Source organism: Puma concolor, chromosome C1, assembly GCF_028749965.1.
Source record: "Puma concolor isolate L17-30 chromosome C1, mPumCon1.1.hap2, whole genome shotgun sequence".
In the NCBI taxonomy this organism is placed as follows: domain Eukaryota; kingdom Metazoa; phylum Chordata; class Mammalia; order Carnivora; family Felidae; genus Puma; species Puma concolor.
Window position 1 is genome coordinate 75,422,883 of NC_141674.1, and position 22,166 is coordinate 75,445,048.

At 34.7% G+C, this 22,166-nt stretch overlaps 1 protein-coding gene and 1 long non-coding RNA gene across 2 annotated transcripts in view; both read left to right on the plus strand.

Annotated features, from left to right (window-relative positions):
- The window catches only part of PKN2 (protein kinase N2), a 130,533-nt gene that overhangs the window by 51,773 nt on the left and 56,594 nt on the right, over nucleotides 1–22,166 (plus strand). Inside the window, exon 3 of the mRNA XM_025912557.2 lies at nucleotides 15,222–15,376. Coding sequence (XP_025768342.2) covers nucleotides 15,222–15,376 — 155 coding nt within the window. The remainder of the gene's footprint in view (nucleotides 1–15,221; nucleotides 15,377–22,166) is intronic.
- LOC147578155 (uncharacterized) lies at nucleotides 15,383–20,336 on the plus strand. The gene is made up of 2 exons (XR_015254850.1): nucleotides 15,383–16,889; nucleotides 17,132–20,336. It is a non-coding gene; the product is annotated as an uncharacterized LOC147578155 (long non-coding RNA).

The following is a 22,166-nucleotide window of genomic DNA, read 5'->3' on the forward strand; positions in this document are numbered from 1 at the left end:
TATACTTTAAGATAGTCTCATTGGAACTAGCCCACATAGAAGTTATAAAGATACTATTAGATGAGGTTGAATGTACCTTAAGAAAAAGATTATTGGATCTCTGTCAAGTGGAGTGGTAATCTAAGTCTTAGTTGGCACCGGAGACTCCAAAAGGAAATATTTGGGAAAGAACCAGTATCTTGAATATTTCACTTTTGTGTATTATCCCTAGAGAAGATGATAAGAATGTATTTCATATTTTGTGAAGTATAGCTGGTAATTTGTATAGTATAAGCCCGTTTTCATCTTATTTCCTTTTCTTATACTTCTTCCCATTTCCATCTTCTCATACTTCACCAAACTTAGACTGATTTTTACCTATTAAAGTAATGGATATTTTCTTTAATATCTAGAAGATCCAGAAGGGAAATACTGATTTGGTATAGAACCAATAATGTTGGAGTTTTTTTAGAGTTAACTTTAGAAATTCCTCTAAATTCTGGAGATAATAACTATATTAAAGGAGTTTTCTTTCCAAATGAAGTTTATGAAGTGTTTCTTGAATAGAAGTAAAAATTTAATTTTTTTTAAATTCTTGACCTGTCTACCTAAGTATGGCATAGAAATTGTAATTGACTTTTATATGTGTTAAATATAAGTGTGAAATATGTAGCCTGATTTGTTATGTGATTCTACATATTTTTTATTTCTCACTGAATTTCTCATTTTGAGATAAACATACTTTGTATTAAATTTTGGATTCTTAAGGAAAGGGTTGCCATTGAGTAGTTAGCAAGTCACTTATAACACCCCTGGATTTCTTTCCTCATCTTTAAAATCATGAGATTACATGACTCATAGATTCCTAACCTTTGAATTCTTTAATGATACACTTAAAAAAAAAAAAAAAACTAATACACAGTAACATTGATTCTTTTTTGGTATACCATTTCATAAATTTTAGTATACGCTAGGTTTATCTAACCACCATAATCAGAAAAAGGAACAGTGCTGTTTCTTTGGAGTCACACCCTCTCCTCATTCCATATTCCTTGGCAACCACTGGTCTGTTCTCTATCACTATAGTTTGCTTTACTTTTCTTTCTTCCTTCCTTCCTTCCTTCCTTCCTTCCTTCCTTCCTTCCTTCCTTCCTTCCTTCCTTCCTTTCCTTCCTTCCTTCTTTTTCTTTCTTTCTTTCTTTCTTTCTTTCTTTCTTTCTTTCTTTCTCTCTCTCTCTCTCTCTCTCTCTCTCTCTCTCTCTTCTTTCTTTCTTTCTTTCTTTCTTTCTTTCTTTCTTTCTTTCTTTCTTTCTTTCTTTCAATTTATTGTCAAATTGGTTTCCATACAACACCCAGTGCTCATCCCAAAAGGTGCCCTCCTCAATATCCATCACCCACCCTCCCCTCCCTCCCACCCCCCATCAGCCCTCAGTTTGTTCTCAGTTTTTAAGGGTCTCTTATGCTTTGGCTCTCTCCCACTCTGACCTCTTTTTTTTGTTTTTTTCCTTCCCCGCCTCCATATAGTTTGCTTTTCAAGAATGTCCTACCAGTGGAGTCGTAAAGTGTATAATCTTTTGCGACTGACTTCTTTCACTCAGCATATTGCATTTTGAGATTCATCCAGGTTCTTGCATTTATCAATAATTCATTCTTTTTTATTGCTGAGTAGTAACTCCATTGTATAGATATACCACAATTTGTTTATCCATTTACCAAGAACATTAGGGTAGTTTTCCAGTTTTTGTTAATTATCAGTAAGGCTGCTGTATCTACCTGTTAATAGATTTTTGTGTGAACATGTTATTCACTTTAGTAAATACTGAAGACTGTGATTGCTACATCATGTGTTAGAGTATGTTTAACATTATAAGAAACTGCCAAAATCTTTTCCAGAGTGACTATACCATTTTTCATTCTCATCAGGAATATATGAGAGCTCTGGTTGTTCCACATCCTCTCTGGCTCTTGGTATTGTTAATATATTTTTTAACCAGTCCAACAGATGTATAGTGGTTGATGGCACACATTATTGTTGTCAGAGGTAGGAAAGAAGAAAGATAAGGTAGCACTATCTTAAGGAGAATTTATGAAAGAACTGTGCATGCCCTAGGTACAGAGTTATGTACAGAATGAAGAAGTCTTCTCTACCAGGCAATACAAGGACAGTTTTCAGACATTAAGATGTAATATAACAGGTACAAGCAGTTCTGAAATTTTTCATGCCCACGTTGTTTATTTCAGCAAAAAATGTTATTAAACAAAAAAATTGTTTTTTGTTATTAAACAAAAAAATGTTACAGCCCACAATCTTATCCATGCTATTTTTATAAAATATTAAGAAAGCTAAACCAGAGTTTTTACTAGTTACAGAATTTCTCAGCAGGGTGCCTGAGTGGCTCAGTTGGTTAAAAGCATCTGACTCTTGATGTCGGCTTACGTCGTGATCTCACATTTGTGAGTTCAAGCCCCATGTCAGGCTCTGGGCTGACAGCATGGAACTGCTTGGGATTCTCACTCCTTCTCTCTCTGCCCCTCCACTCCCTCTCTCAAAATAAAATAAACTTAAAAAAAAAAAAGAAAGGAAACTTCAAAAAAAAAAAAAGAAAAAGTTCTCAGTGACATTACTTTAGTTGATGACATGACTAGAGGCCATCCTGAGTACACAAAATAACTGATTAAGCATCCATTAATAATACATGAGCATTAGCTCAGACATATAGTCTGAGCATGTTGAGATGGCTATATAAGGTGAGCCATTTTGTTTAAATAAAAAAGCTGGCTTTGGGGGGAAATACAAACAGTTAATATAACTGTAACACATGGCAAGATTCTGGAGCAGTTTATTCTTAAAATATCAGTTTATAAATACCAGGTAAATACCAGAATGATGGTGAGTGAACAGTAGCTAAGACTTGAGATGGAAGTTTGTGAGGGAGATAGAGTGCTTCAGCATACTACTACTTTTATTAATTTAGATTTGGCTAGGTTTGTTTCAACAGTATTCCCTCGTGCTATCTTTTTTAATGCAATAAGTAAATAGACTTATTCCATAATCAGCCATCCTGGCTGTCTAAGTACCAGTTAATGAATATTGATCACTGGGCATCAGCTGTGTATAAAATAAAGATCAAAGGTTATATGATCTGAGATCTCATCCAAGTTGGACCATTATATAGTTGTATGGTTGTACACCACTTGCATCCCCTCTAAGTCTTGTTTTTCTCATTTGTAAAACCTGGAGGATAGACCATATATGCCCTTTCTAGGGTGTTTTGTGAATAAGGCATTTTAATAGCTTGACGAAAGGTCAGTTATGAGCACCTAAGCTCTTCTAATTCTGAACATGAAACCTCTTGTTGGATGTAGATAAAGTCTGAGGAAGCTTTCTTGGGGTTGGGAAGACTCAGGGTCAGCTGTGTTACTATATACCTCCAAATGAAGGAGCCAGTTTAAGACTGGACCTTAAGTAATCAGGAGCCTTCTAAGGATATGGATTGTTCCTATGTTCTAGAACTCTAATTCATCTTGGAAGCCAACTGCTCAGTTGTGGTTTTGGAGAAAATACTAAAAGCTCCAAAAACAGCGTATCTTTTGCTCTAAACGTTGTTGGTGAAATTACTAACAAATTGTTTTTACTCCTCATTCTGGCTCTGGAAAATCTCCTCCCTAGGGACATTTTAACTACATCATATTTTCTGGTGACTTCCAAAGCAGTACACCTGACTAAACTCTTTAATTTTATCACTGTTTTGTCCCTCCTCCTTTGCATAATATCTAGATATTTATGATGTAACCAGTTCCCTGTATTAAATTCCCTTTGTTCAAAATATCTAGTGTGGTTTCTGTTTGTCAGCTAGACTGTGAATGGGATACCCTCTTTTCACATCACACAACAAACTTAGAATACTTTAAATCCAGTCTGCTTAACTACACTTAACTTATATGCCATTGTTGTCCATATTCTAGTTCTATCATTTTATCTTCAGTTCCACAAATTAGATGTAATTATTGTTTCATATAGTCATTGTTGGTTTATAATTACCCATATGTTTATCATTTTCTTTGTCCACCATTTCCTCATGCTTTTTAGACCTTCCTTCTAGAATTATTTTGTTTCTTTTTCGTCCTGAAGGTATACACTTTAAAAAGATACTTCCCTAGCTTTTCTTAAGATATTTGTCTGCAGTGTTCTGCTTTTTTAATAAAATGGTGTAGATTTCCTTTTATTTGATTTGCTTAGGATTTGTTAGGTTTCCTGAATCTGAGATTATATATTTCATCAATTATGGGAAATTCTTAGCCCTTGTTTTTTATTTGAATATTGCATCTCCTATATACTCTCAACTTTTCATTTTAGAACTCCAATTAGATGCATTGACAGTTTCTTCAAATCCTCTCCATTTCTCCAATATTCTTTTTACCTGTGACCAGCTTGCTCTTTTTCACATATATTGTATTTCTAATTTTATATAATTTTTAATACTAGACTTTCTGTTTTGTTAATATTTTATAGTCTCTTGTCCTGGTCATTCTTTTGATATCCTTTGTATTTAGTTTTACCTATTAGATACACTTTTTCACATGTGGTAGAAAATAATGATAATAAGTGAAATTTTTGCCACATTACAGTGTAGTGTTCTCACTAGTGGTGAATTTTTTTCTACCTGAGCTTTGTGATTTCTAATTGTGTGCACATTTTCACTGGAACTTTATCTGTGGGAATTCTTTTAAGTCTGGATTTAAAATGCATTTTTTTAAAAGAAGATTTGCATATTTTTGGTAAGATGCCTAGAAGCATTATCAACCTGAGGCCAATTAAAATAAATTTAAACTAACTGTTTGGTGGCCACATAGATGATATGATTTCCTGCATCAGGCCTATGTGAGAGCAGTAGGAATTTTTTTTTTAGTGTTTATTTATTCTTGAGAGAGAGAGAGCATGAGCAGGGAAAGGGCAGAGCGAGAGAGGGACACAGTCTAAAGCAAGCTCCAGGCTCCAAGCTGTCAGCACAGACACAAGGCTCGAACTCATGAGCTGTGAGATCATGACCTGAGCCGAAGTCAGATGCTTAACTGACTGAGCCACACAAGCGCCCCGAGAGCAGTAGGAATTTTTAAAGAATATCCATTCTCCTTCCCCACAGTCATCCCAAGCCAAAGACAAATCAACAAATAATTCAGCCATTATGGATGGCACTTTTTGAGCTTTCTGTTTTTAGGTTTCTTCTGATCTGATTGCCTGCTTTGTAGGATTACCTCACAGGCTTTTCTTGAGCTCTTATTAAAATCCAAGTATTATTCCACCAGGATGATGAAAGCTTAGCAAGTCTCTTTTTATCAGAAAAGCAAAACCATTCTCAGAAAAATACACCTACAGATGTCATACTTGTATCTGCAGTAGGATTGGGTCACATGCAACATGCACTGCCTTCTTCCTAACCCCCAACTGCAAGTGAGACTGAGAAATTTTGTTTTATTTTCCCCCTTGCCTCTTATTTTAAGCAAGAGAGAAGAAGATTGAAGATGGAGTATGAAGTTAGTCAATCTATAGCATCAGGTACTTACAGATTGCAAATATTTTCTAACGTTTTAGTTTAAGGTGTTTCATAGCACTTTGAATTTTATAGGTAATTGTTATCCTTTTTTAACTTAATTTTGGTGACATTAGTTTCTTAAGATGTCCATTTAATTTTCAAATTTATTGACAAAATTTATAACATCTGTTATTCATTTAAAGTCCACATTTATCTATAGTAACATTCCCTCATTCATTGATAATATTGGTATGTTCTCCATTTTTCTTCTTTGATCACTTTTCTGAGATTTCCCATATTAACATTATGCCCCCTTCACTCCTCCCCCCTCTCACGCACGTGCACACACACACACACACACTTTACTGATCCTTTCTTTTGTGTATTTTATTTTGTTAATCTCTGCTCTGACCTTAATACTTCCTTTCTCCTGTTCTCTTTGGAATTACATGGATTTTTTTTTTTTTAAACTAACTTGAGGGGTGCCTGGGTGGCTCAGTTGGTTAAGCCTCTGACTCTTGATTTTGGCTCAGGTCATGATCTCATGGTTCGTGATGGGTTCGAGCCCCACATCAGGCTCTGTGCTGACGATACACAGGGATCTCTCTCCCCCTCTCTCTCTGCCCCTACCCTGTTTGCTCTCTCTCTCTCAAAATAAATAAATAAACTGAAAAAAAAAAAAAAAACAAAAACAACTAACTTGACAGATGCTTAGCATCTTAAATTTATTCTCTTTTCTAATATATGTGTTCAGGGCTTATGAATAATCCTCTCAGTATTGCTTAGTTGCATCATAGAAGTTTCCATATGTAAATTTTTAAATTTATTTTCATTAATATATAATTTACATGTAACATTTTGTAAGTTTAAGGGATATAGCATGTTGGTTTGATACATTATATATTGTAATATTATTATCACCCTAGCATTAGCTGACACCTTTATCAAGTCACATCATTATCATCTTTTATGTGGTGGGAACAATTAAAATCTAGTCTCTGCTGTGCATTAGATCTCCAGGACCTATTTACCAGTTCCACGTTTGTACCCTTAAAGACATGTCCTCGATTTTCACACCCTCCAGCATCTTGTAACCACCATTCTACTTTCTGTTTTGTCACATCTTGGCTTCTTTAGATTCCATATAGAAGGGATAATACACATATTATGTTTCTTACCCCATTCAGCATTATGTCCTCAAGGTCCATCCATGTTGTCATAAATAGCTGAGTAATACATATTCCATTGTGTGTGTGTATAAATACAAACACACACACCCTGTGTCTTCTTTATCCATACTACTATTGATGGATCCTTAGGGGTTTTTTTTCCCGTATCTTGGCTATTGTGAGTATAATTTCCTTTAAATATATACCCAGGAGTGGGATTACTGAATTATATGGTAGTTCTATTTTTAATTTTTTGTGGAACCTTCATACTTTTTCATAATGGCTGTACCAATTTACATTCCCACCACCAGTGTACCAGGGTTCCTGTATCTCCATAGCCTTGAGGACACTCATTACCTCTTGTCTTCTTGATGATTGAATGCTTTCTTCCGGGAAAAAAAAAAAAAAAAATTTAGTTCCTCTACCCACTTTTTAATCAGATTTTTCTCCTTTTTACTATTGCATTGTGTGGGTTCTTTATGTATTTTGGATATTAACCCTTTATTAGATAATTTGCAAACATTTTCTCCCATTCTGTATGTTGATTTTCATTTTGTTAATTGTTTTTTGCTGTGCAGAAACTTTTTAGTTTGATATGGATTGAAGTTATTTTTGCTTTTGTTGCTTGTGTTTTTGGTGTTATATCCAAAAAACTATTGTCATGGCTATTGTTGAGGGCTCTTTCCTACATTTTCTTCTAAGAGTTTTATGGTATCAGGTCTTATGTTTAAGTCTTTGATTCTCTTTGGGTTACCAAGATTTGTCTGCCTATTACTGGATGCTAATGTGGATAAGATGGCTCCCAGGTCCTTTGGCCTATGATGCTAGATACCACAAATTCCACATAGATGGATGTGTAATTTATTGTTAAAAAAGAAAGACAAAAAGGAGGAACATCTGTGACACCATGATGCCGATATCACCTAAAGTTTTTAATGAGTTTGAAATATTTTTTCTTTTTCTTTTTCTTTTTCTTTCTTTTTTTTTTCTTGAGAAAGAGACTGCACCTACAAGTAGGGGAGGGGCAGAGGCAGAGGGAAAGGGAGAGAGAGAATCTTAAGCAGGCTTCATGCTCAGCGTGGAGCCCCACATGGGACTTGATCCCACGACCATGAGGTAATGAACTGAGCCGAAATCAAGAGTTGGATACTTAACCAACTGCACCATCCAGACACCCGTGAAATATTGTCTCATTTTCATTATGTCTTTGTGGTCTCATGAACTGGTTAAAAGTGCATTTCTTGGGGTACCTGGCTGCACACACACTCTCTTAAAAAAAATGTGAGGGGTGCCTGGGTGGCTCAGGCGGTTAAGCATCTGACTCTTGACTTTAGCTCAGGTCATGATTTCCGGGTTTGGGAGATCTAGCACCACGCCAGGCTCTACGTGGAGCCTCCTTGGGATTCTCTTTCCCCTTTTCTCTCTGCCCCTCTCCTGCTTGCATGTGGTCTCTCTCAAAAGTAAATAAATAATTTTTTAAAGTGTTTTTTTCTTATTAAACATGAGGACTTCCCAGTTATCCTTTATTTATTGATTTTTTTTTAATTTTACTATAGTGCCTTGTGCTGATACTTGTTTTATGTTCTGTGTGTGCCAAAAAAATAAAGCACATTCTCCAGTTGTTGCGTGTTATCCTTAGTATGTTTATAGGTTAAGCATTTAGTTGTTAGTGTTAAAATCTGCATCCTTACTGGATTTGTGTCTGCTTATTCTATTAATTACTAAAAACACTGTTAATATTTATTTTTTTTTTTTTATTTTTTTATTTTTTAAAAATTTTTTTTTTAACGTTTATTTATTTTTTTGGGACAGAGAGAGACAGAGCATGAACGGGGGAGGGGCAGAGAGAGAGGGAGACACAGAATCAGAAACAGGCTCCAGGCTCTGAGCCATCAGCCCAGAGCCCGACGCGGGGCTCGAACTCACGGACCGCGAGATCGTGACCTGGCTGAAGTCGGACGCTTAACCGACTGCGCCACCCAGGCGCCCCTAAACACTGTTAATATTTAATGGAATGTGAAATTGCTGTTTTCTTTTGAATTCTGTCAGTTTTACTTTCTTTTGTATCCATGTTATTGAACACCCACTAATTAGGATTGATTGGTCTTTATGATGAATTGAACCTTTTATCATTGTGAAATGACTTTCTTATCTCCAATTATTTTTGTGCCTGAAAAGTATCTTTTGTCTGTTGTATATATAGTTTGGGGTTGGGATTATTGATTGAATATTTTTTTCTAGTCTTTTACTTTCAACTTTTCTGTATTACTATGTTTTAGATATGTCTCTTGTAAATAATACATATAGTTGAGTTTAATTTTACTCATTTTTACCTAGACAAATCTTTTAATCAGTCTAAAGTCTTTGTCTTTTACCTAGATCATTTGGTCCATTATATTTAAATAATTACTGATCTATTTGGGTTTATATTTTGTGCTTTCAGTGTTTCTTCTTTCTTGCCATTTTTATAGTATTTTGAAACATGAGTCAATTATTTTGGAAATTCTAGTTAATTTAGACAGTACAAAATGCATTCTTATCAGAGACTGTAGTGTTAATCACTGTTCTTTCCCATCTCCATACAATTCAAAGGCCTTAGAATGTCTACTTTTTTATTCTAGCCTCTTGAAACCTTTACATGACTTTATTATTGATTGATACATAGTGGTCATTTAAGGTTTCTCGCAGTAAACCATTTTCTGTGCTCTTCATTCCTTATTTTTCTTTTGATATACCTATTTCTAATCACTTTTAGAGTTTTCTTTTTAAGAGTTTATAGTTGTGACATTCTTTCCATCTTGGTAGTCTTTAATTTTTTCTTTATTCTTGAAAGGTATTTTCACTGAGTTTGCAATATAAGCTTGATAATTGTATCTTGTAAGGAAACTGTCATTCTGTCTTCTTCTAGCTTTCATTACTATTTTTGAAAAGTCTGTTGTTAATCTACAGTATCTCCTTAAAAGTACCCTTTCCTTGGCTGCTCTTAAGATTTTCTCTTTGTCTTTGATTTTTTGAAGTTTTACCATGATGTGTCCATGTGTACTCTTTTCCTCTGTATATTTCTGTCTGAAGTTGATTGAATAGCTTGAATTTATGCATTGATATTTTTATAAGTTCTGAAAAATTTGTCATTATCTGTTCACATAATGTCTTTGAATCATTTTTCTTTTTTGCTCCTGAAACACAGATTTAGATTTTTTTTTGCTCTCTGTGTCTTTTAATCTTTCATTTTGTATTCCCCCCACCTCATTTTTAAACTTCCTTATTTTTCATGAGTAATCTGCTATTTTTCTATATCTAATTTGGTGTTAAACTCATCCATTAAAAAAGCTAAGTATAAGTCCCAGCACTGAAGATGCTTGTAGTCTCAGAGGGAAAACAGACATGAAAATAGATTATTGTAACACTATATTATATATATATACACACACACACACACACACACACACACATATGGGAAGAAGGTATGCTTTGAAAACATATTAAAAGGGGGATCAGATTGGGGGATGGTTAGCAAAGAAAAAAGTAATGCCTAAGCTGAGTTAACAGTAGTATGGAGGAAGTCAAGTGCATTGCATTCTGGGATGATAGAGATTTTTTTTTTTTTAAGTGAACATAGAGTTTGATGAAAAACAGTAATGGAAAGTTAACTTAGACCTAGTCAGCATACAGCCTTTAATGCCTAGCTCTGAAGGTGGGACTTTATTTGGGACCTCTCTGATTCTACTATGTAAACATTATATTAAAGCCTTCTTAGTGAATTTGTATAACATATAGTTGGTTGTTTTTTTTTAATTTTTTAATGCTTTTATATATTTTTGAGAGAGAGCCCAACAGAGCGCAAGCAGGGGAGGGGCAGAGGGAGAGGGAGACACAGAATCCAAAGCAGGCTCCAGGCTCTGAGCTGTCTACTTAAGAATAGATTCAAGGGCGCCTGGGTGGCTCAGTTGGTGAAGCATCAGACTTCGGCTCAGGTCATCATGATCTCACAGCTTGTGAGTTTGAGCCCCTCATCGGGCTCTGTGCTGACAGCTCAGAGCCTGGAACCTGCTTTGGATTCTATGTATCTGTCTCTCTCTGCCCCTCCCCAGCCCTCTCTCTCAAAAATAAACATTTTATTTAAAAAAAAAAAAAAATTCAACATTTGCTGTTCTTAGAGTGGAAAAATAATTTCATCTTACAAAATTTTTAAAAATTGCCTTTTTTGAAAGAGAACATTAATGGGGAATTCTAGTAAACGCTGTTTTGAAATGTGTTTTTTTTTATTTTTTTTTTTTACATTTATTTATTTTTGATAGGCAGAGACAGAGCACAAGTGGGGGAAGGGCAGAGAGAGAAGGAGACACAGAATCCGAAGCAGGCTCCAGGCTCTGAGCTGTCAGCACAGAGCCTTACGCGGGGCCTGAACTCACAACTCATAAACCATGAGATCGTGACCTGAGCCGAAGTCGGACGTTCAACCAACTGAACCACCCAGGCGCCCCTGTTTTGAAATGTGTTTTATGTGAAGAAAAGTGTTTAGCAAATATACCGGCAACCATATGTTTTATAATGCTGTAATTTACCATAACCTGTAAAAAAGGAAACTGGAGAGAAGAAAAGTAGCTCATTAAAAGGAAAGATAGATTGGGGCGCCTGGGTGGTTCAGTTGGTTGAGCATCCAGCTCTTGGATTCTTGGTTTCAGCACAGCTCTTGATCTCGGGGTTTGTGCTGACAGTCTGGAGCCTACTTAGAATTCTCTCTGTCCCCTTCACTCTCCCCCACTCATGCTCACTCACTCTCCCTCAAAATAAATAAAAACTTAAAAAAAAACAAAACAAAACAAACAAACAAACAAAAGGAAAAACCAGGCTCTGTGCTGACAGCTCAGAGCGTGGAGCCTGCTTTGGATTCTGTTTCCTTCTCTCTCCTCCCCTCCCCTGCTCATGTTCTGTTTCTCTCTGTCTCTCAAAAATAAATAAATGTTAAAAAAAAATTTTTTTAAAAAGGGGCGCCCGGGTGGCTTATTCGGTTAAGCGTCCAACTTCAGCTCAGATCATGAACTCGCAGTTTGTGAGTTCGAGGCCCACATCAGGCTCTGTGCTGACAGCTCAGAGCCTGGAGCCTGCTTCGGATTCTGTGTCTCCCTCTCTCTCTGCTCCTCCCTTGCTCATGCTCTATCTCTCTGTCTCTCAAAAATAAATAAATGTTAAAAAAAAATTTTTTTTAAGAAAAAAGGAAAAATAGGTGAAATCTGAGGAGGACAGAAAAGTGTTTCTCTAACTTCTAAAGGAGTAAAAAATGGGCTTTATAAAACAAGACCTATCTAAGGTTAAATTTCTGCCTTGGCATACACTTTTTGACTTTTGCAAATTACTTGAATTAAGTTTTGGTTGTTTTTATTTGTAAAGTGAGGTTATATTACAAAACTTTGTGAATTCCTTCGAAGATTAAATAAGCAGAAATACCAGCTACTTAACTGTGCCCTGACATGTAATTTTATTGAGCCCTAAACATTGGCCTAAGCACTGTACAGGCTTTATCTTCACAATAACCCCCAATTTGTGGCTGAGGAAACTGCAACACAGAGATGTAAATGTATGACCCAGACCACACCAGTAAGCAGTAGCCACAGGATTTTAACCCAGGCATTCGGACCTCCAGAGCCCAGACTCCTAATCATTATATTATTTCTCATGTTCTTCTAATCCTTATTAAAACTGACAATACTTTTCTATAAAAATAGTGTTAGATATTATAATACTGTTACAAATTCATAGACTGTTAGAATCAATGGATCATTCACTGCCTTAGTACAACCTATTTTAATGTGCAATAATTTCTCATACAGCATCCTTTACAGATTATAATCTAGCTTCTGTATAAATGCCTCCAGAGACAAGGATTTTATTGCATTTTAATGGAACTATTTCATTGTTAAATAATTCAAAATGTAAAGAATTTCTTTATATTCTGTGATAAAATTTTTGCCCTCACTACCTTTACCCATTTGTTCTAATTCTCTTGCCCTAATTCTCTATAAGTGGACAGTTTCTTTCATAGACAGATATTTAACAAGAATCCTTTCTCTTTCTCATCCTAAACTAAATACCATCAACTATTTTACAGATAACACATTTCCACACTTTTCTCAACTGAGAGCCTTCTGTGAATGCATCCCAGTTCTTTTTTAAAATGTGCTTACTATAAATTAACTTTGTATGCCATATTTTATGTGGTTATGATTTCTTTCAAGAGTCGTTTATCATTTATGTTAAGAAAAGTTTAAAAAAACAAAGAAAACCTAATTATTCACGATCTGAATACACTTAACTGTTCAGTCATTACTAATGTGAATTTCATTTGTGGCCTCAACAGGAGATATGCTTATACTTCATACAGTGAGTATGACTAGCTAATGTTTATTGAATATCATGCACCATGCCCTTTTCTAAGCTCTGTACATGTAACTTATTCAATCATAATAATCCTGTGAGCTTGATGCTATTTTTACTTTTTTAACAGTAAGGATAGTGAGGCACAGAGCTGTTAAGTAACTTACCTTCTATGACCTGGTTTGTACTGAATCTCAGTTCCAAAACTAAGATTCAAACCTGGGTACTCTTAATTAGGCTGCTTCAACAAAATACCATAGATGGGGTGACTTAAAAAACAGACATTTGTTTTTCACAGTTCTCGAGGCTGGGAACACTGAGATCAAAGTGCCAGCAGGGGCAAAGTTCTAGTAATGGCCCTCTGCCTGGTTTGTAGGCAGCATCTTTTCTCTGCATCCTTACATGACAGAGAAAGAGCATCCTAATGATCTAATTACCTCCCAGAGGGCTCACCCCCAATACCATCACACTAGGGGTTCAACATATGCGTTTTTGGGGACACATAAATATTCTGTCCATAGCAATATGTTAAGTAGTTCTTTTGTGAGCCTAATCTGAAAAGTTGTCTATACTTAATATCAGTTTTTTATAAGAATATGTCCTCTACAAAATCACCTTTTGGAGCAGCTCATTTATAATGCAAGAAATTCAGTTACAGTAGAAACCTTTCTTGAATTTGAATCTCAGTTCAATAATTGTGCAACTTTGCCTATTTCCTGATGTGTAAAATGTGGATAATATCTGTCTCAAGTTATTTTAAATTTAAGGTTAATATGCGTACATATATGTATTTGTGTGTGTGTGTAATTATACTGTCATATATGTAAGTATGCACACACGAGAACCTAGCATAGTTGTTTACGATGTTTTTAAATGGCAAAAAAGCAGCTTAGCGCAGGAATTATTAAGGTAGACTTTGGTATGGAAGTAACTTACTAGATATATGACCTTGGGCCAGTTTCTTAACTACTCTGTACCCTAGTTTTTTTTGTTGTTTGTTTGTTTGTTTCTGAAATATGGGTGCAATGCTCATTACAGGGCTATTTATGAGGATGGATGAGTTTATAGAGCACTTACATCAGGACGTACACTTTGTAACATAGTATATAAATGATAAAATTGTATTTTATGTCGTTATTTAGCATAGCACCTGTATTTTTGCAAGTCAGTTAACAAATTATGTTGAAATGTTTTTAAACTAATGAATTTTTTGAAGGAATGTAAAGCCAAATATAAAACATACTCATTAAAATCAGTTGGTCACACCATCTTTTATTACAGAGGAGAGAAGGGAACCCTGAAGCACAAAGGTTAAGTAACTTGCAGTTTAGACAGTTTTCCAGTGGTTGCCAATACTTATAACTAAATCAGGTCTAGTACTCTCGTCTTCTAGCTTATTTTTTTTATGACAAGAGACCTAGGGCAGATAAAACACAAAATAATGAACTTCAACATGATGAATTTTAGTATTCATGATGTATTATTAGTATTTCAATGATAATGGATTATTCAAAATAATGAGAAGGTTCTAGCTGAAGTTTTTGTTTTTGTTTTAAAATAGAAGCACCACGTATGCTTTATGAGAAGCCATGGACTTGAATTTTTGGATATCCCCCTACCAGCAGTGTGGTATTAGTCAGTATCTTTGAAACATTTTCCGTTGTGACTGAACATCCTCCTAATAGAAAACAAAATGTGAAGTCCTTTATATATGTGCTTAGATTATTACTATAAAGAATGCTGGCATTGTATTTGAAGTATCCTTAGTTCTACTTAAAAAGAATTACTTTAGAGGAATTTGTATAATGTTTAAATGTGCTTTGCTCTCTAGTCAGGTAATGAGTAGAGATTTAGTTTAATTGTTGGATATTTTGAATAGATTAGTCAAATTAATTTAATTTAAACATAATAGTGTTGAGAAAACTTGGGGCGATGCTCTAATTCAGTTTCAGACTCAGTATATCCCTGGCAGATGATCCTGCAACTCTACTTGAACATTTTCTTGGCTTGTAGTCTTACATTATCTGTAAGTATAAAGAGATTCCATTTAGGTGACATTAAGCTCATCTCAAACCCTGTAATTCTTTATTCTTTGAAGATATTAACATTCATTTTTAAACAGTAATTTGTCCTAGTAATTTTGACATAACTATTTAATTTACAGATTGCCCAAGGACTCCAGATACCCCTAGCAGTGACCCTCGTTGTTCCACTAGCAATAATAGATTGATGGCTTTACAAAAACAATTGGATATAGAACTTAAAGTAAAACAAGGTGCAGAGAACATGATACAGATGTATTCAAATGGCTCTTCAAAGGTAAGTACTATAAATTATAAATGTAAACCTATACAGTCAATCCTCATGATTTGTAGGTTCCATATGTGTGAATTCACCCACCTGATAAAATTTATTTGTGACCCCAGCATCAGTACTTGCGGCACCTTCACAGTCATTCGTGAACATGCACAGAGGGATGAAAAATGTGATCGTCTGATGTGCATGCTCACAGCTGAGGTCAAACAAGGTGCTCGGCCTTCTTCTGTAAGCTCTTACCCTGTAAACAAGTATCCTTTTCACGGTCTGTGTAGTGCCACAGTTTTTGCATTTTTGTGCTTACTGTGCTTTTGCTGTTTAAACACTGTTTTTTGATTTCTAAGACCAATTTAGCCTCCAAATTTGAAAGTATTGACAATAAAATAGGTTGGAAACAAATAGTTTTTAAAATAATATTTTTAAAATTGCTTACTCCTACCAAAATCAATCAAGAAAAAATTTACTTATGTGAGTAAAGGACCATCCATATTTGCAACTTTTCTGTGAATCTGAAATTGTTCTAAGACAAAAAGTTTACTTTTAAAAATTTAGGCTCTAATGAGTTTTCTATCACTCTATCATGGGTTTTTAGGAAAGGACAAATGAAAAGACAGGACATTCTAGCAGTACTGATTGGACTAGACCTGTGAGTTCTTGGGGAATCTGGTATGGGCATGTAACTCCTCACTGAGAATCATTTTTATGGGGAACAGTTGTTACTAATGAGAATGTGTCCTTGTTCTGAGGTATAATGTAGAAGAGAAAATGTTGGGAACCACTGAACCAGATTATTGTAAAGGTTCTTTCCAATCTAAGGTTCTATAATTTTAGAATTTCTAAAAAGTCTTAGAAAGGTGGACTTATTATAAAATCTACATTGGTATTCTTAACTAAATTATTTTAAAGATCTTGCCTCTGAAAATTAATGTTTCTTTAATATTTATAGGTATTTCTTAAGTAATTTCAGAGTTAAAGTTATTTGTGTTTGGGGAGGTTTTTGTGTGTGTGTTTTCGTTTAAGAATTTAAAATTGGGGAGGAGCAGGGGTGGAATTTTTTACTTGGAGTTATGCACCCTACCTACCCACCCAAAGAAATCTGGGAAGATGCTGAAAAGAGAGAAATGTGCATATGTTAATAAGATTTTTTAAGCCTAGTAATTAAAATTAGATTATATGCCATATTTCAAATAAATTTTTATCTTTAGAGAAATACAGTTTTTTCTATTTGATATATAATACATGATAGCACGTTGTTTTTTCTGTGTTTTTATTTTTAGTATTGACCTTTAGTTTTGAGCATTTTTCATTTTTATCAATTTGGACTTTTTTGTTTTAAGGCAGTAGTGTTCTTGGAGTTGTGAGTGCATGGGTATATTTAAATTTATCCAGCTACCACCCTCTAGAATAAGATTTTTAAATATACAGTTGATGGATTAGATTGAGATGTTTATGAACCCTTTGAAGTTAAAGGAAAATGGAGTGTGTTTGAATGAATGGCTGAATGAGAAGGCCATAGGTTTCACTATTCTTTTTTTTTTTAATTTTTTTTTTTTCAACGTTTATTTATTTTTGGGACAGAGAGAGACAGAGCATGAACGGGGGAGGGGCAGAGAAAGAGGAAGACACAGAATCGGAAACAGGCTCCAGGCTCTGAGCCATCAGCCCAGAGCCTGACGCGGGGCTCGAACTCACGGACTGCGAGATCATGACCTGGCTGAAGTCGGACGCTTAACCGACTGCGCCAGCCAGGTGCCCCAGGTTTCACTATTCTTAAAGTGGTCTGTAATTGCCCATTCCACCCCCCAGGTTTATGGACATATTAAAAGTAAAACAAATAGATAACTTATGATAAATACAGGTCCAAAATGAACAGAACTATGAGCATCCTGCTAAAACAAAAGATTATTTTCCAATAGCCTTTTATTTTTAATTAGGAGATTTGTTAATTAGGGAAGGGGTCAGGTGGAGGTCCAGAGCATGTAACAGCTTGTGTAGTCTCTGACGTAGACCTGCCAGTTATTTCTGTCTAGATTTGGTCTTAGCTGTTTTCCTTTCTCATCTTTAAACCTCTCAAAAGGTCAAAGTATATCTCTACGAGATTAGGGAAAATTGTAAATTGAAGTTATGTGGAATATTTAATTAATTTATTAAGGTCTTAACAGCTGGGCTCTGGAGTATGAATGTAATAAAATTATGCCTTATAATAGGTACTTAACAGGTAATATTCCACTTTCAAAAGCCCTACTGTCCAAAAAGGAGATATCACCTGTAAATAATTATATAATAGTGATTTGTCCAAGTTACTTTAGAAACAGTGGGTAAGGATCACTTAACTACCAGAAGAAATCATTAAAGTCTTAGCATGAGATTTTAAGGATGATTTGGAGTTTAAAAGGGAATTACTTTCTAGGGAAGATGATGGGTAAACCCAGCAGATAGAGTAAGGAACTGTTGAATAGCATGGCTTATTCTAAGAAATAGAAGTGCTTTTGTATGGCTGTAGCAGAAACTCTTAACCTATTTCTTTCCCAACATATCTGAGGTAGGTAGAATATTAGCTCTAGCAGTCATTTTCAGTGGAAGGCCATGCCCTCTTGGAAAAACAAATCTCAATCTCCAGAAAAGCACATTTATTTTGGGGAAAAGTCTTTCAAGTGATTCCAACAAGACTTTTTTTCCTTTCACTGGTAGAGCTTTAAGTGAGTGAGGTGTAGTGAGAGGTGTAGCATAATTGAAAGACAAACTAGATAATAAAGTACTTTGGACAAAATTAAGCAGTTGAGATTCTATCTTAAAAGATATATGGAGCTGCTGAAAGACTTCTAGACAGTAAATACATGATCAGATTTAAAGTTAAGAAAGTTCACATTCATCTTTCTCAGACTTGAAGAATTAATTAGAGAAGGGTCCAGTATATAGACAGCAAGTTTAAGTAGGCTTCTGTAGGGGTCCAGGTTAAACATGCTTCATTCCTCTTGTAACAGCAGTAAAAGCAAAGAAGACAGAATGAAGCTGTTTGGGTAGAATAAATATGTGGTGTCTGGCTATAAGGAAGAAAGCAGAGTCAAAGATGATTTTTAGATTGGTTATGTGGGCACATTGGTGGATGGTGGTGCCCTTCATAAGTATAGGTAATTCACAATGGGGAGCAAATTTAGGGACAGGGATAATGAATTTATTTTGGTGGTAAAAATCATCTTGAAGACTCTGGTTATTGAATTCTGTATGACAAAATTGCCACCCTAGTACACATTATAGCCAGAGTTGTCCTTTAAAAGCCAAGTCATGTATTTTCACACTCTTGGTTCAAAACCTTCCATTGGCTTTCTAGCATGCTTAGAACAAAATCCAGAGTCCTTATTGTGGCTCTGTGAGTTCATACATGATGTACCCTAGATACCTTCTGATCTTCTCTAAAACACTTTCATTCTCTCTCATTACAAGCTATATTGGCTTCTTTGCTATCTCTTGAACATACCAAGCACACTCTTACCTCAGAGGCCTTGCATTTACTGTGTCTCTACCTAGATTTCTCTTCTCCCAAATGCTTTCATCTCTCACTCCATTACAGTTTCTGGTAGATGCTAACACTTCAGTGAGCTCTTTACTACTATCCTATGTAAAATAGCAGTCCTTTGGGGGCACCTGGGTGGCTCAGTTGGTTAAGGTCAGACTTGATTTCGGCTCAGGTCATGATCTCACAGTTGTGAGATCAAGCCAAACATCAGACTCTGCACTGTGCGTAGAGCCTAAGATTCTCTCTCTTCCTTCTGCCTCTCTCTCTCTCTGTCTCTGTCTCTAAAAAAAAAAAAAAAAAAAATATATATATATATATATATATATATGCATATGTATGTATATATGGCAGCCTCCATCTCTCCTGTCTCTTTCCCTGCTTTACTACTACCACAGTTTACATCTTTATAATCTTTATCAACATTAAAATGTAAATTTCATGACTCTAACTCCATTGGTTTTCAGAATAATATGAGGGCTTTGATAAGACATGTTGAAGAGATGTTTTCCACTGATGTTTTCAGATGGCAGATGAACTATTTATTAAAATATGGGGTTCTTTTTAACCTTTTAAAATGTATCCAGGTATTTTCAGACCTTTTTCTCATTTGAAAATACCTGACCATATATCCAGGCCTCACTCCCTTAAGTGTCCAGTCTTGATATAGTCCAGACTCATCTGTATTAACAGCCCATAAAACCTTTCTGGATCCCCTCAGTGAAAATTGATCCCATCTTCCTTTGAATTTACTTTGACTACTTTAAACATTCTGATACATACAATAATTATCTGTATCTGTTCAATTAAACTATAGGTTTTATAGGGTACCATCCTGATTAATCTTTGTATTTTCACTGGATGTAACATTTAGTACATGCAAAATAATCCATCAATATGTGATGGAAAAATAAGGATAATTATTGGTTTACTTATTTCTGAAATCTGTGTGATGGAGTGTATTTGTTATAATGTCCCACTATGACATGCAAAACAATATTTGTTTTATAAAATAAATTATATAATTTGAAAATATTACAAATTTTTTAACTTATGATTAAAATATACATTTGAAATATAACTATCAGACATTATAGAGTGCTAATTACTAATATAAACCATGTAACGTTCTTTTTAGTTCAAAATTAGTCAGATATTGGCATTTTCATATGATTCAACCTAACAAACATAAAAATCTTTCCAAAGCCTTAATTAACATAAAAGCCAGTATTTCTCTAATGCCTAAACCAATTCTTATACTTTGGACCTACCTTGTCTCTTGCCTTGAATATATATTAGGTGCTCAGTAAAAATCCATTGAATGCCTAGAAGCATAAAACTGACATTAAAAATTTATTGAATGCTGGAAAGCATAAGACTGACGTGTAGTAACTATAAATCGCCTGTGACAGGTAATATCCAGTGTCAGTTTTAAAAGCCTTCATCATACTTTGACATCTGTGCAGATCTTCCAAAAGTCTGGGAAAATACAGTTACTTTTAAAATGAACTAAAAATGCTCTTCTTTACATGTTGAATTGAAATAGTTAAAGTATTTCCAAAGAAGTAAATGACTTCTGTCTTCTCATATACTGATTAAATAATAAAAGGAGTAGCTCAATTGAAAAGCATAGCATTAAATAGTTTGTTAATAGTTATTCATTTATATTAGGATTTCATTGAAATAAGATAATCATTTTTATTGCTCTAAAAGGGGACATTTTTAATGCCAATCATGTGCTAGGCAATATGATTTTAGTTTTATCTAGTGCTTACAAAAGCTTCATATTTTAAAGAATGGTATCCCCATTTGTGTAATTTATGCAAGAAACCTAAATCTTGCAGAAGATAGGTTAACAAGCCCAGGTTTAAAAGTACAGTAAGATTTGGGGCCCAGTCTATCTGATTGCAAAACATATTTACCCCACTAAATTAGGAGCTTTGGAATACTAAGTTTTTTTCTTACTCCAGTAAGTTCTCAAAGGAATAGAAAAGCTGTTTCAAATCTTCAGTTTTTCTGATGTACTTAATAGTGGAAAGGAGGAGGAATTAAAATAAAAGTATTTTCATTTTAAATTTGAAGGGTGAATAGGTATATTCATAAAAGCATATAATTAGTCATAGCCAAGCAGCAAACTCAAGCAAGTATCTGTAATGGTAAAGCATAATTAACAAATGCAGTGTGTGTGTGTGCGTGTGTGTATGTGTGTACACTTCATGGTGTAAAATGATATTTAAGAGACTTAGTAGATTATTTGGCTCAACTCCTTGGTGTGAAATCTAAATATTTAATAAAGAATGAAATCTGACTAGAGGTCTTTCTTAAATTGACTGGCCTTAGGAGCAAGAAAGAAATGGAAGAAGAATTCATAAATTTGCAAATTCTTTTTCTCCCACTGTATATTAACCTTGTTTGGTGTTTAACATAAAATATGTTCACTTTCTTTTTTTTCCCTTATATAATAGCAATATTATCTTTCCCACCCCACATCTCCTTCCTCCTCTTTTATTCAGTGTCATAATAGACTCTGTGTGTGTGTTTCTATTGAAATGATGCTGCACATCTGATGCTTGTCTCTTAGCTTCTAGTCTTGAACTCTTCTAGAGAATATAGGTTGATTGTATCCTATTTTATTTGCAAATCAGTACTGACTGCCATAGTGATAAAACTAGAGATGCTTAAATAGTAAGCAACAATTGGCTTTTCTTATGAATAAGTACTTTCTAACTTGATGCATAGTTTTATCATTTTTTTGTGGATTGAAGCCTACTAGACTTTGACAATTAATATAACAATCTAAGCAGCAGATGGTTTTAATTTCTGTTACTTGTTGCATATGAAACTTTTGGGAAAAAATGCTGTATTAGTTTTCTATGGTTGCTGCAACAAATTATCATAAATTTAGTAGCTTAATACATATTTATTATTTTACAATTTTGTAATTGAAAAGTCTCAAACGGATGTCACTGAGCTAAAATCAAGGCATGGGCAGAACTGCATTCCCTTCTGAAGGATGGAGAAGAGAATTTGTTTCTTTGTTCTTTCTAGCATCTAGAGGCTGCCCACATTCCTTGGCTTATGGCCTTCTTCTCTTTGAAGCCAAAAACAGTGGGTCCATTTCTTCTCATATTACTCTGCCCTCCTCTTCTGCCTTTCTCTTCCACATTTAAGGAGACTTATAATTACTTTGGGCCCAACTGGAAATAATCTCTACATTTTAAGGTTGAATGATTAACAACCTTAATTCCATCTGCTATTTTAGTTTCCCTTTGCTATGTA